We start from the raw sequence: 15,687 nt of genomic DNA, 5'->3' as shown, positions 1-15,687 counted from the left end.
CATTTGGCTTGCAGAGAACAATAGAGGCAGCAAGCCCCTCGTTCCATTCACACAGCCACTGATATTGTCTCCTTCAGTCAAGTGAATTTAATAGAGCTTGTCTGCAAGGAAAGAATGAGGCGGAGAAAACAAAAAACAAATATGTCCGTTCACTCATACATACATACATAGCCTGTGTCCAAAATGGCACCCTATTCCCTTTATAATGCATTACTTCTGACCTGGCCCCATATGGCTCTGGTCAAAAGTAGTGCACTATGTAGGGAATAGGGTGCCATCTGGTCAAAAGTAGTGCACTATATAGGGAATAGGGTGCCATCTGTTCAAAAGTAGTGCACTATATAGGCAATAAGGTGCAATTTGGGATGTAACTATACAGAGGCCTCAACGTCCCCTAAAACATCAAGGGACTAATAGAGTCCAGGATGACGAAACCAAACGCCAAATTTTTGAACGATTAACAAGCTTTTTACTGCCAAAAAGAAAAGCGAAATGCCCTACAACATTGATTTGACAATTCTAATGAGACCGGCCATTCAATCAGTCAAAGCAGAAGGAGCGAACCAGGACCATTAGCAGGTCAGGTCCATTCAATGGCACAAAGCAAAAAATCTTTAGAAATGATCAATTTAATGTACTGTTATAAAAGGCCTGGACGTTTACAAATTGACATCGGAATGCTTTCCCAGAACTTTCCTCTTTCCACACCGCCCCATTTAGTTAATTGGGCAGTTTGCACATTTTCCCGGGCAGCGGCATGTAGCAGCGCTGTGCATTCTCCTCACAGACTTAATTTTGAGGCTATTACCAAGCCGGGCGAGCCCTGTAAACACATGCACAGGCACAAACACACACTCACCTCTCCTGCTCCAGTTTCATCCGTAGCATCTCCTCCTCAGACGCCTGTGTGTCCTCCATCTTAGATTTACTCGACCCCTTATGCTCCATCTTGTCTCCATTGCGGTGCTTCCCAAACCTGGAGACACAATAAGGGGGAAGGTATTTAATTGATGCCCAGGCTTTGTTCTAGTCTAGGTCGCGAGCTGGGCCTTTCTTGAATCCCCTATCTCTGTGTGAGATACTGTTGGGCTTTGGGCAACTGTGAAAATGTAAGAGACTTTATATGTGAGAACTCTACTATGCTCTTTGGCTTGAAGAAATAACTAACTAAGATAAAAACATTCACGACAGATGGTGCCATATTTAATCAAATCTCAATATGTGGTTTCCCCACACTGCTAAATCATCCAACTTTATTGTCCAGAAATGTTAACAAGTTAAAAGCAAGTCGGTTTTAGACTTCCGTCTGAAATCTCTCTCATAAGGTTTACTGAGTGTGATAGGAGCTGTGACAGCTTGTGATTCAGTCTGACTGAGGTGCACACACTACTCTGAGCTGCTGGGTAAATTTCAGTTAGCAGAGCCATAGAAGCCGCTCTCTGGCATCATTTGCAACTTTCTCGATGGCGCGGCGGCAAACTTTTACATTTTAATGATGCGGGTGACATGGTGGCAGCGGTAAATCCACGACAGCTTTATAGAGGGGTGAGAATAACTGCGCCTGACGATCGTAAATTCCCCCGCTCAGTCCTCTATGTGCAGCTATGTGCAAATGACTGGAAACTCTGTCTGTCTGAGGGGTGTGAGAAAATTATGGAGGATAGATAGGAGAGGGGATCAGAAGAGCATGGATGGGGTTACCACCATCATATCAGAGCTACTCTATTATCCATTTCATACACAGACCAAAATCCCACTATTTTACCATTCCTGCTTTTTTATAACAGCTTTTTGGTATATCTGAAAAGGGTTAGGGGTTAAAAAACATGGACAAATAAAAGCCAGCTAAAGACCTAGTCATGATTCCTGCAACAAAAATACAGGTATCAGGTCTGTGTGAATGGTTCACTGCTTTCTTGCTGGTAATCACATTAACAATTCCATTGTTTAATACCTCCCTAATTTGAAATGCAAACAGCCTCCATGGTTTAACAACACCCCACACCCCTACTAATTTGCCAGTTACCCACGGATATGTATAAAAAGGGGTATACCTCCAAGAAAGTAGTAAATAAGGGGCTTTTTGAAAGGGGGTCATACAAACATTGCCTTGTATTTTTTACAGGTCATATACCACATCTTCTGTCTGAAATGGGTATATGACCTGTACAGTACATGACCTGATAGAGAACAATCATCATGAGAGTTTGCCACTGTGAGACATGGAGGATGTCCAGGATGGATGCTGATTAGGGTTGAATGGCGGGAACCCCGTAACCGAGATTTACTGGGATTTACCGTCCAAAACCACTCCCTTTTCCCAGGATAAATAACTGTGAGAAACCAGTGAATTAAAATAAATTATTTATATGGTGTGAAATGGAACTGTTAAATTATATGTGATGTCTAAATCTGGCTTCTCTACGTCCTCTGCATGATGAATCAACGCTCAGGGTGTGGACAGACAGCCCATCTCAGTATTGATGTAGACCTACAGTATCTCATCATGGTAACTTTTTTTCTTGTGACAAGTAGGCCTACATTTGCTGCAGCATAGTCTATGCTACAGTAATATAAAGACTGAATGTGCTTCTAATTTCACCATCTCCATCTGGCTTTCGGGGGTCACCTTGTTTTTTCATTGTAAAGATTACAGTTTTTTTAATTGCAGCTCCAGTCTTTCACTCGAATACCTTTGCTTTAAATCAGTGCACCCGCGAGCACTCTCTAGCAGGCTCTCCCTCTTCATCAACTCCATTAAAATTACATCCAAGATAGATAATCCTCTTCTAGATTGACATATAACCCTTTATATATATATAGATGTATATATAGTATGGCCCTATATATATATATATAGATGTACAGTGAGGGAAAAAAGTATTTGATCCCCTGCTGATTTTGTACGTTTGCCCACTGACAAAGAAATGATCAGTCTATAATTTTAATGGTAGGTTTATTTGAACGGTGAGAGACAGAATAACAACAAAAAAATCCAGAAAAACGCATGTCAAAAATGTTATAAATTGATTTGCATTTTAATGAGGGAAATAAGTATTTGACCCGCTCTCAATCAGAACGATTTCTAGCTCCCAGGTGTCTTTTATACAGGTAACGAGCTGAGATTAGGAGCACACTCTTAAAGGGAGTGCTCCTAATCTCAGTTTGTTACCTGTATAAAAGACACCTGGAAGCCAGAAGCAATCAATCAGATTCCAAACTCTCCACCATGGCCAAGACCAAAGAGCTCTCCAAGGATGTCAGGGACAAGATTGTAGACCTACACAAGGCTGGAATGGGTCTGGCTCATTGCGAACTGTGTGAAGACCATTTCTTCCTAACAAAGACCGTAATTAATTTGCCAGAATTTTACATAATTATGACATAACATTGAAGTTTGTGCAACGTAACAGCAATATTTAGACTTAGGGATGCCACCCGTTAGTTAAAATACAGAACGGTTCCGTATTTCACTGAAAGAATAAACGTTTGTTTTCTAAATGATAGTTTCCGGATTTGACCATATTAATGACCTAAGGCTCGTATTTCTGTGTGTTATTATATTATAATTAAGTCTATGATTTGATAGAGCAGTCTGACTGAGTGGTGGTAGGCAGCAGCAGGCTCGTAAGCATTCATTCAAACAGCACTTTCCTGCATTTGCCAGCAGCTCTTCGCTGTGCTTCAAGCATTGCTCTGTTTATGACTTCAAGCCTATCAACTCCCGAGATTAGGCTGGCAATACTAAAGTACATATTAGAACATCCAATAGTCAAAGGTATATGAAATACAAATGGTATAGAGAGAAATAGTCCTATAATAACTACAACCTAAAACTTCTTACCTGGGAATATTGAAGACTCATGTTATAAGGAACCACCAGCTTTCATATGTTCTCATGTTCTGAGCAAGGAACTTAAACGTTAGCTTTTTTACATGGCACATATTGCACTTTTACTTTCTTTTCCAACACTTTGTTTTTGCATTATTTAAACCAAATTGAACATGTTTCATTATTTTTTTGAGACTAAATTGATTTTATTTATGTATTATATTAAGTTAAAATAAAAGTGTTCATTCAGTATTATTGTAATTGTCATTATTACAACTATATATATAAGTATCGGCCGATTAATCGGTATCGGGTTTTTTGGGCCCTCCAATAATCGGTATCAGCGGTGAAGAATCATAATCGGTCGACCTCTAATATATATATATATATATATATATATATAGATGTATATATAGATTGATATACAGTATGGCCCTATATATAGATGTCCTAGCCTACCTCTTTCAGGTAATATATTCAATGCAGTACTAATTGAACTAATTCATGATGGGTTATGCATAATACGCTTCTAACTTATAGCTTCTGTCTCTTGCGCAATACGCACACACCTGTGCTCCGCTGGCCTCTCTCCTTAAAAAACACTCCTTAGCTCTCGGAGTCCCATGCAGGGAAAGCTTGACAAGAATAGCTTGTTGGATATTATTTGTTTTAGCAATTCTTATACCAATAAAGTATTCAAAGAGGCAACGCAAGCAATTCTTTGCTGAATGTTAAATTCAGCAGCCAATAGAACTCACGGGTAGTGTGAAAGAAGAGCGAATGTGCGATGTGTTAGCAGTTACAGTATTTATTCAGACCAATAACCATTAAACCTTTGTGAAGAGAAGTGAAATCCTTCTGCATCTAATTCTAGTCCGACATTATTCAAGGATGTCATTAGAATGATGAAGGTAAGAACAACGAAACGTATTTAATTTAACTGTTGAAAGCGAGGAAGGAATGAAGCAACGAGAGAGAGAAGGAAGCAGGCTAATAGCATTAGGGGAAATATGAAAGGTAAATATGTGTCAGCCTACTAATTATACAAATAGGCCCTATTATATTTCAAAATTAAAATCAAATTTGCTAGCCTATACTATACATTTGTAGGCTGCATGTACTGCACAAGAATCCCATGTTGCCTTCTGCTTTATCATGGTTTGAACATGCGTTATTCCAGTCTGCATTATACAGTGTAATACAATACAGTACAGTAATACAGTTCACACTCAAAAAGATTATTCTACCAGAGCTAGTTTCATTTATTTACCAAAGAGAGCATATAGCTAGCTACATCGATGGGCTTTTCTGTTTTTCTGTTGTGCGTAATGTGCAGTAGCCTATATCACATATATATTGGATGATGGCACAATCATTTGTTTTTTGGGGGGCTTGTGCTCATTAAATGTTGTTGTTTCCCAAACGGTCCCTTATACCCTATATAGTGCACTACTTTTGACCAGGGCCAATTGCCATTTGGGTCGCAACCACAGTTGTTATTTATGTGGTGTGAGCACTCTCTAAAGACACTGTCCAGGAAAGCCTCTCTCGTTAAATACTGCCTGTGATGTAATTTCCTGCCATTTTTTTTCTATAACGGTGCCAGCTGTGAGGGAACTCAAAGCAGCAGGAGGAAGGACACAGGAAATAGACAGGAATTCAGGAAGTGCATTCAGGAAGTGCACCAGGTGCTCAGTTTGAAAGCCACTTCTAGAGATATGAACACATGTCTAATATTACAACACATGTATGGAGCTGGTTATGGGTTCCATGGCAAGTCTGCCTCGTGGGTTTGTGTATGTGTGTGCGTGCGTTGCAAGTTCAACAACAGTTACTGATCTGTATAGCGGCAAGGCAATAACAATGTGTATGGATCTACATGTAAATAATTCAGTGGAGGCTGCTAAGGGGAGGACGACTCATAATAATGGCTGGAACTGAGCGAATGGAATGGCATCAAACCACGTTTGATGTATTTGATACCATTCCACATATTCCGCTCCAGCCATTACCACAAGCCCGTCCTCCCCAATTAAGGTGCCACCAACCTCCTGTGGACTTAATGTATGAGGGGATTCAATAACTATTCAATTTGATGGCTCAATTCATCCATTGTATAACATTAACAAATATTATGAAAAGCTGCATTGATTGCAGAAAAATCCCATTCCATTTTCAGACTGAAAGTGCTGTATTCTTGCGGAGGGTGTATTAGGTAATAGGTTGGACAGACAGACCTCTTGGTCCATGTTATGTTGTACTTTGAGTCTATTCACTTTGTTTATTCTGACTTCTTGCCAAAGCAGTTTGACAGTTTCAAAATGTTTTCCCAACAATGAAAGAATAACATCAGACAGAGTTGACGTAGGGCTACTAAATGAAATATATTCATGAAATGGGAAACCCATTTCCCCTCTGTTGTTTAATGTTCTCCTTTACATTTAAACAAGCCCACTCTGCAAATGGAATGGCTTCCCTTGGCTTGTTGTAGCGCTTACTGCTGGGACTGTAATCTTTTGAATGGAGTGCAGTTCTAAGCTTCGTCCCAAATGGCACCCTATTCCCTATATAGTCCACTACTTTGGGCCCTGGTCAAAATAAGGGCACTAGATAGGGAACGCATACCCCAGTCTCGTGGGAGAGATTCTTTACACCTGAGATTGCATACGATCCAAGGAGAACTACTGTTGTGTTTTGTCCTAGAGATAGCCTGCATTACCTGATTAATTAATCAACAAATGGCTCAAGTAAAGGCATAAAACCCTGCGAAGGGAATACTATTAATAAGGAGCGCTATCTATCAACAGGGCAGGTGACAGCCTCCTCCCTCGCTCCCTCTCCTCACTTCAAGGACTTTCATTAACTAATTCCCACACTGAAAAACATTCACCTTTCTTCTTCTCCTCTTTTCCCTCCTTGCCTTCTTTATAACTTTTAAAGTAATATAGATGAACCAGGAGAATGGAAGGAAAAAATGAGCTTAAAAAGGCTGATAAACCAAACATATGAAGTATTGACAAATTAGAGCCAAGAGGGAGTAAAACTTTCTCAACTTCTTGGGGAAAATCAACATCAATAAAGTAAAGGATTTGTCACAGTGAAAGATAGAGTGAATCATAGTGGGGATTAAACTCATATCAAACCGCTGGGTATGAGAGGGAGAGAGACCTAATATGAAAGGTTATTTCTCATAGCTGGTGGACAGAGAGAGTGAGAGAGCGGGAGAAAGGGAGAGAGAGAGAGAGAGAAAGGGAGAAAGGGAGGGCCTGAGCACAGACAGACATCAAAGCAGGGGCGGAGGGAACCGCCATATTACAAGAGCTATTAGAAGGCTATCGCCGTGGTTACTGGTTAACGGACAGATTGATACAGCTTTGCTCAGCCCGCTGGTGTAACAGCCATGACGTTAGCCAGCGGGAACACAGCGAAACACGGGATTAGCTAAACAAACTGGAGTGGACAGCCTTGCCACTTGCCGCTAGGACGCACAATATTTTTTAAGTCAATATTTTTCATTAGCAAACATTTGTTCAGAAATAAACAACTTAAGATCATATTGATGTTCAGTATCCTTCAGGACCTTTAAGTGTCTGCGTAGGTAATTGCCTTGTTTTAGAAAAGGAGGAATCCAATAAATAAATGATCCAATGACAAACTGCAGTTTAACGATCATTAGACAGTTAGAAATATGATGAGTCATCTCATCAGCATCTCATATACACACACACACACACACACACACACACACACACACACACACACACACACACACACACACACACACACACACACACACAGGTCTCTAGTGCCCAAACGCCTGTTAGCATGGGCAGAGCACGAACAAGGATTTGCACCATTTTTAAATAGTCAACTGGATTGGACTTTGGTTCCGCTTTAAATGACATTCAGCTTATAAAGGCTTCATAATGCCTTCATAAGCACTACATGAACGTGTTACGAAGCATCTTTAACCGTATGTCATGCTTAATGGTTCATAAATGTGGCATACCTGTGTGACAATCACCATCAATCATGTCAAATGTGCCATAACCCTCTATGATGAATGATATAAACATGTGCTTTATAAAGGGTGACATGCTGTGCTGAAGGATGGCATACGCTCTAAAGTGATGTCATGTTAGTCACGTTACACCTAATCTCAGACACTTCCGCCCAAATATTTTAAGAAGATAAATGGGCAGGGTTTAGCAAAGTATGACTTTTTGACTGTGTTAACTAGTGACGATGACAAATACTTTACTCAGTGAGGTCACTCCTATAGAATTCTATGGTAACTCCCACTAAGTCCAACTTTAAATGGTTGATATCCCAGGCTTATATGTGCTGTGTGTGCAATTGTCCGGGAACAACGTTACACCAATAAACAATTACCTTGATGAAAGCCCCCGACTTAAAAGAAATGTAAAGTGTCTTCTGGAACCAAGTTACATGTTCCTCAGTACACAAACATTCACACAACAAAAACAAGCCATACCGGGCCCCCAATACACTTGAATGTGTTAAGTCTTTGACACATTCACCCACTTCCCCTTGCTGAAAGATCAGCCACAAAATGTTGTCACCATTGTAACAGGTTGTAATCAAGCCCTGGTCTCCAGCATGTGAACAGAAGAGGAATACCTGGTGTGGTAGTCTCAGGTTGGACTACTCCAAATCATCTTGGTTCTGACACACACACACACGCACACGCACACACACACACACACACACACAAGCTTTGCAGGTCCATCAACCCATTTAAATAGCTCTCACACCCTACAGTTACTTGTGGATCATGAGAGAATCTTCATAAATCAGCGTTAATAACCTATTTATTGAATTTAGGCCATAATACTTAGTATGAAGTCAGACACCATTCATAACACATCTATAAAGACTCTATATCGCATGACGCTGTACTTACTATAAAGTCAAACACCTTTGGTCATTCATAACACATACATAAACACTTAATGATGTAAACATACATGTATTAACACTTGGGGAATTATCAGTAAAACAAATAAACAGCTAAACCAAATAATCATTAAAGACATGTTTAAACCATACATTTCCTTTTATTTGCACATTTTTGAAATAATACAAATACATTAAGTTTCAAAAAGTCCAGCAATGTAATTACATTAAACATTACACGGGGCTGTGAATAGTGTAGCTTGTCCCTGAGCCGGCGGATTAATGGTTCTTGCCTCTCTTCCTGCTGGAGGTACTGCATGTTGGTTCCAACCCTTAAAAGTAACAACAAAGAAAGTTAACAGGTCTGTTAGGAAATGCCTTTGTCACACCATCTGGATAAGGGCATTTCTGTGCTACGCCAGAAACTCTAAATGGAAAGATTGTTAACTCCATTCAATTCATATCATTATATGTGACTGTGAGACATGGCTGTATCTTGAGGGATTTGTATTTATTTGAGCCCGCTAACTAGCAAAATTTTGGATAGCAGGCAATTGCTGTGAAGTCACCAAAATTATTTGAAATAAAGATTGAGGTAGCTACAGTACGCAATCTAACTCAACACTTAACTACTAGAAACGAATTTAAATTGTAATAAATAAAGGTTAACTTACTTGTTATTCGCTGTCCAGTGGCAGCACACCCGGTGCATTTGATTTGCGAACTCATCACATGATCAGCGTCTCGTCAGCAACACTAAAAAAGTATTGCCGGGTCACGGAATTTCAGAATGAGTGGTCCCGGGAATCGAACACAATATACTGGTGTTGCAATGATCTACCAAGATTCATGACAGGGTTATAAATGCTATGTGACGCCTCAATTTAATATGATTTATAAGGCCATTATTAAGCAGTGCTTATGCCACCCTTTATAAAGAACAGGTTTATGTCATATTTGTAAAGTACTTCAGTAAAAATACTTTAAAGTACTACTTAAGATCGTTTTTTGGGAGTACCTGTACTTTACTATGAATCATTTTGACTACTTTTACTTTTACTTCACTACATTCCTAAATAATACATTGTACTTTTTACTCCATACATTTTCCCTGACAACCAAAAGTACTCATTATATTTTGAATGGTTAGCAGGACAGGAAAATGGTCAAATTCACGCACCTATCAAGAGAACACATGGTCATCCCTACTGCCTCTGGTCTGGTGGACTCACTAAACACAAATGCATCTTCTGTTAATAATATCTGAGTGCTGGAGTGTGCCCCTGGCTATCCATACATTTTAAAAACAAGAAAATGGTGCCATCTGCTTTGCTTAATGTAAGACATTTGAAATGATTTATACTTTTACTTTTAGCAATTACATTTACTTTTGATAATTAAGTATATTTAAAACCAAACACTTTTAGACTTTTACTCAAGTATTATTTTACTGGCTGACTTTCACTTTTACTTGAGTAACTTTCTATTAAGGTATCTACACTTTTACTCAAGTATGACAATTGGGTACTTTTCCACCACTGCATTTAACATGGGTGGTTATGTCACCCAGTTATGCCACATTTATGAACCCTTTATAAAGCATGACATATGGTTGTAGATTATTTGTAACACTTTTATGTAGTGTTTATGAAGGCTTTATGAAGCGTTTATAAGCTGCACTTAATTTAAAGCGGGACCGGGACTTCCTATGGGTTAAGGAAGGATCACATAATTCCATCCAGGTCATCAGGAGGGGTCAGCCAATGAATTATACTCATGAGCAAATATTCCAAAACAGGAGGTGGCTTTATACAGTAACTGTTCAAACAACACACTCCAGGTGGCAGTTTGTTTACCAATTTGTAGTAGTAGAAGAAAATGGACTACATCAAAATGGAGAGGGCCTCAATGGTGTTGCCTATGCTCTCACACATGGCATAATAAAACAGATACAATGTTGCGTCCTCTATCTCTATGAGACTCACATGCAAGCACACACACAAACACACTGCCGGCTTGGCACCGTGGCACAAAGACAGTGTGAGGTTGGCACAGGCCAGAGGGAGTGGTGGTGCTGAGAGGAGCTGTAGAGCTGATGAGGTTGGCACAGGCCAGAGGGAGTGGTGGTGCTGAGAGGAGCTGTAGAGCTGATGAGGTTGGCACAGGCCAGAGGGAGTGGTGGTGCTGAGAGGAGCTGTAGAGCTGATGAGGTTGGCACAGGCCAGAGGGAGTGGTGGTGCTGAGAGGAGCTGTAGAGCTGATGAGGTTGGCACAGGCCAGAGGGAGTGGTGGTGCTGAGAGGAGCTGTAGAGCTGATGAGGTTGGCACAGGCCAGAGGGAGTGGTGGTGCTGAGAGGAGCTGTAGAGCTGATGAGGTTGGCACAGGCCAGAGGGAGTGGTGGTGCTGAGAGGAGCTGTAGAGCTGATGAGGTTGACACAGGCCAGAGGGAGTGGTGGTGCTGAGAGGAGCTGTAGAGCTGATGAGGTTGACACAGGCCAGAGGGAGTGGTGGTGCTGAGAGGAGCTGTAGAGCTGATGAGGTTGGCACAGGCCAGGGGGAGTGGTGGTGCTGAGAGGATCTGTAGAGCTGATGAGGTTGACACAGGCCAGAGGGAGTGGTGGTGCTGAGAGGAACTGTAGAGCTGATGAGGTTGAATATACCCTATGGTAATGGATGATTCATTAATCACTACCAATAACAACAGAGAGAGTAGGTACAGTATTTTGCCTACATCTCAAATGGCACCCTATTCCCTATACAGTGCACTTAGTTTGATCAGGGTTGATAAGGCTCTGGTCAAAAGTAGTGCACTATGTAGGGAGTAGGTTGCCATTTGGGACATATCATCTTTCTCTTCAGTACTAAACCACTGACCACTTGAACGATGAGCCAGGACAGGAGTTAGAAACATTGTTTTTGGCAATATGAGCACTTAGCTTCAAAACCACAAGGTACATGAATGTTGTAACATACACCGTTTGTTGCATTATGCATGTTAGAACAATCCTCAATGCAACGTTGAAATGCTAACTGCACTACTGCTTAAACAGTTGTGATACAGGATGCCAGACAGTGTGTGCGTCCAAAATGGCACCATATTCCCTACATAATGCATTACTTTTGACCCTGTGGGCCATGGTCAAAAGTAGTGCACTTAATAGGGAATATGTGCCATTTGTGACACAGTCAGTATAGTCATGAGTTGATGACACCAATCACTGCAATAATGGAGGCTGCATCTCCAGACCTCTTGAGGTAGATGACACATGAATATGCCATTCACATCAATTAATATGCCATTCACATCAATTAATATGCCATTCACATCAATATGCCCCCCGAACCCTGCAGAGAACAATAGTATTGTGCAATAGTCCATCTCCTAGTATCTATCCAATGACAGGTATGACTAATGAATACATAAACACCTGCCGGCATCAAAACAAAAGCCTGATGATGAGGAGGAGAATGGAGAGGAATAGTTTATAACAGAGTAATGTGCACTAGTCACTCATGGACAGTCAATAACACACACGCACACACACACGGGAGATGCAGACAGTGTAGTTAAGTCTGAAGGATGTACTGATAGGACAAAAGGCAATGCCTGAAGGAGATTGATATAACCCCCCCATCACAACAATGAGATTATTCTCTACAATCATTTCCATAGTGTGTGGCTATGCTTGTCAAAAAATACATGATCATTCAACATCAAACTAAATGTAATTGCACTATTACCATATAATTAAGTGGTTATTATTACGTCCCCAAGCACGTGATTCATACAATATGTATGATTGAGCGCACAGGTAAATTATTAATAAGTTCCAATCAAACAACACCTTCTTATGGGGAGGTTTCATGACCTTCAAATTCCAATTTTCATAATATATAATACGTTACTCATAGCCAGAAATAGCTTTTCACTGAGCAACTGCATTATATAATAGAATACACAGTATAGTTTACAACAGCCACTCGATGCACCATATATTATCTCCATCGATTTACAGTCTAATAACATAGACAGTACATGGGGCTCCAGGAGGCTCATATTAAAGTTCCAATGCAGCCATTTTTATCTCAATATCAAATCATTTATGGGTAACAATTAAGTACCTTACCGTGATTGTTTTCAATTAAAGTGGTCCAAAAGAATGATAAATTGCTTCTTAGAAAAGAGGAATTTCTCAGGCAAGAATTTTGCTAGGACTGTCTGGGAGTGGGAAACTGAAAACTAGCTGTTATTGGCAGAGAGGTTTGGAACTTATTGGTCTATTAACTCATTTATGATGTCACCAGGCAGGTTCAAAACTCCATCCCACCAAAACAAGCTGAAATCTCTGGCGGTCTTTTCAAACAGCTCTTACACTAAAAGGGCATTATTCATCTTTTAAAACATTTCACAGTATTATTCCAACCTCATAGTGTGACTTTCTGGCAGACGGCAGCAAACCTAAAGATCTCGAAAGAATAGAAAATAACTCACTTAAAGTCATTAGGATTTACAGTCTTTTAAACTGCAGGGTGATTGGAGGGAAGATCATCTGTTTTGACATCTCCTCTGTGAGTTGTGTAATGGTTTGGACTCACAGGAAGTTATAGTACAGAAATGGGTAGAAATGGCTGCCTATTTCCTTCCCGCCAAAAAAACATGTTATATGGTTGGTAGTCACCGGATGTAACCTCATTTAAGACACACCATTGGTATGATGAGAAAAATGATGGTCTGGCTTAGTTCAGCTGCAAATGGAAAGAAAAAAAAGAAACAAAACTGTATTTATCAATTTGAGTAACTTTAATAATCTGAAGGTCAGAGATAATCATTACAGTTTCTGCTCCACCAACCTGAACGTTAATCCAAATCTCCCCAGGCCAGAGTCAGGACCCATGCAGGGGTCCAAGTCGCTGCCTGCGCTGAGCCGAGCCAGACGGTTTGTCTGTCACAGCCAGGAAAAAAATAAATAAACATGGCTATGCCTCTCTATCTCTCCTCCCACCCTCCTTCCCTCCACTCCACCCAAGGCTTTCTTAACGGTAATCTATAAAGTCATCTAGATAATACACAGCAATTTGTTTTCTTGGATGTGAATCAGAATAGACATGATTATGATTCTCATTGCAGGTATCAAAACACCCTCAGTCTGTTAACAACTCCTTCCCCAGCCCTCCCTCTATGTTTCAATGCAAACCAGTGAGTCAGTTAGGCCAAAGCACAATCACGGTAGAGTAGAGTAGCACAGGATACCTAAGGCGACTCCCAGATAGCAGCATGTAATTTTAATAACATCTTGTTAGGAGGAGAAAGGTAACGTTCCAAATGGCACCCTATTCCCTATAAACTGCACTACTTTTGACCAGAGGCCCCTCCTCTCTCAGTCTCACGTGCTGATAACACAGAACACATTCTGCTTCACCTCAGGGTAGACACAGGCAGAACCACAGAGAGATGTGTCTGTGCCTTGTAAAAACTAACGAGAGAGAGAGGGAGGGAGAGAGAGAGAGACCAAGTGAAAGGGACAGAGAGAGCAAGTGAAATCTCTCTCAGCTGTTCCCAGTGTGACCTGTTGATTGTTAACACTCGTTAATGAGGACATCGTTATCGTTAGCAGAGCCTGTTATGATGTCACCACCACTGGTTACCAGGGACTACCTGTGAGGTGTTGAAACACATCGCGGCGATGTACACTGCCTAGGATGTGTCCCAAATTGCACCCTATCCCCTATAAAGTGCACTACCTTTGACCAGAACCCCATGGGTTCCTGCCTCTTCAAACAGCACCGCCTGCCGATTAACCTTCTCTCCCTGTGGATCTCATTATCACACTACTAACGTCAGTCTAACGTCAGTCTAATGTCAGTCAGTATTTTCCATGTCTATCCTCCTCTTTAAGAGCATAGTACTATGCCTTTGAGATCACATTATCTGAGTCTCAAATGACACCTTATTCCCTATTTTGTGCACTACTTTTGACATAATTTGTGCACTATATAGGGAATAGGGTGCCATTTCAGAATCACACACTGCCTCCTCATTGCAGCATCCAGCTCCATGGTAATATCAAACCAGTGGTAGTGTCACCACTAGAGACTGACTCTCTGAGAAGAAAGGAAGAAACAGAACCATACTCTTATTTCCTGTCATGGGTGGAACTAGGGAGGCTGACTTTGATTCAGCCAATGGTTTCCAAGGAAGTGGAGTTGATTTGTATACAGTACCAGTCAACACAATTGAGATGGTTTGGGATAAGTTGGACCGCAGAGTGAAGGAAAAGCAGCCAACAAGTGCTCAGCATATGCGGGAACTCCTTCAAGACTGTTGGAAAAGCATTCCAGGTGAAGCTGGTTGAGAGAATGCCAAGCGTGTGCAAAGCTGTCATCAAGGCAAAGGGTGGCTACTTTGAAGAATCTCAAATATAAAATATATTTTGATTTGTTTAACACTTTTTTGGTTACTACATGATTCCATATGTGTTATTTCATAGTTTTGATGTCTTCACTATTATTCTACTATGTAGAAAATAGCACAAATAAAGACAAAACCCTTGAATGAGTAGGTGTGTCCAAACTTTTGACTGGTACTGTATATCATTTCAGCAAGCCATGACACCCACCATCTCAGATTTTTCTGAAATCATTTCTGTTGTCAGAAACAGACAAGATTAGCAATCCTGCAATATTATTTTGTAGAAATATAATTGGATATCTGAGAAATTATGCTAATTGTTGCACACAAATTGTCCATTTTAATTTATAGGTTTCTTATCATATTCAATAAATAGAGTACCAAACATCCAAATTCTCTGTGATTTTGGTGATTTTATTTATTTATGATAAATTAGTCATTGAAGTTGTTAGGTTTATTTCTCTGATAATAATTTGTTAGTTAATTTCTCAGATATTAAATTATAGTTTAATGTTTATAACAACAGAA

The 15,687-nt window shown here is 40.4% G+C and overlaps 1 protein-coding gene across 2 annotated transcripts in view; it reads right to left on the bottom strand.

Moving 5' to 3' along the window:
- Nucleotides 1-15,687, bottom strand: part of LOC106578541 (partitioning defective 3 homolog) — a 566,386-nt gene that overhangs the window by 144,008 nt on the left and 406,691 nt on the right. For both annotated transcript variants that reach the window (XM_014157480.2, XM_014157481.2), the window contains one exon: nucleotides 860-976. In XM_014157480.2, the coding sequence (XP_014012955.1) occupies nucleotides 860-976 (117 nt within the window). The remainder of the gene's footprint in view (nucleotides 1-859; nucleotides 977-15,687) is intronic.

Source organism: Salmo salar, chromosome ssa19 (assembly GCF_905237065.1).
Source record: "Salmo salar chromosome ssa19, Ssal_v3.1, whole genome shotgun sequence".
Lineage (NCBI taxonomy): Eukaryota > Metazoa > Chordata > Actinopteri > Salmoniformes > Salmonidae > Salmo > Salmo salar.
The sequence above is the reverse complement of the archived record's forward strand: the minus strand, read 5'-3'. Positions and strand labels throughout refer to the sequence as shown.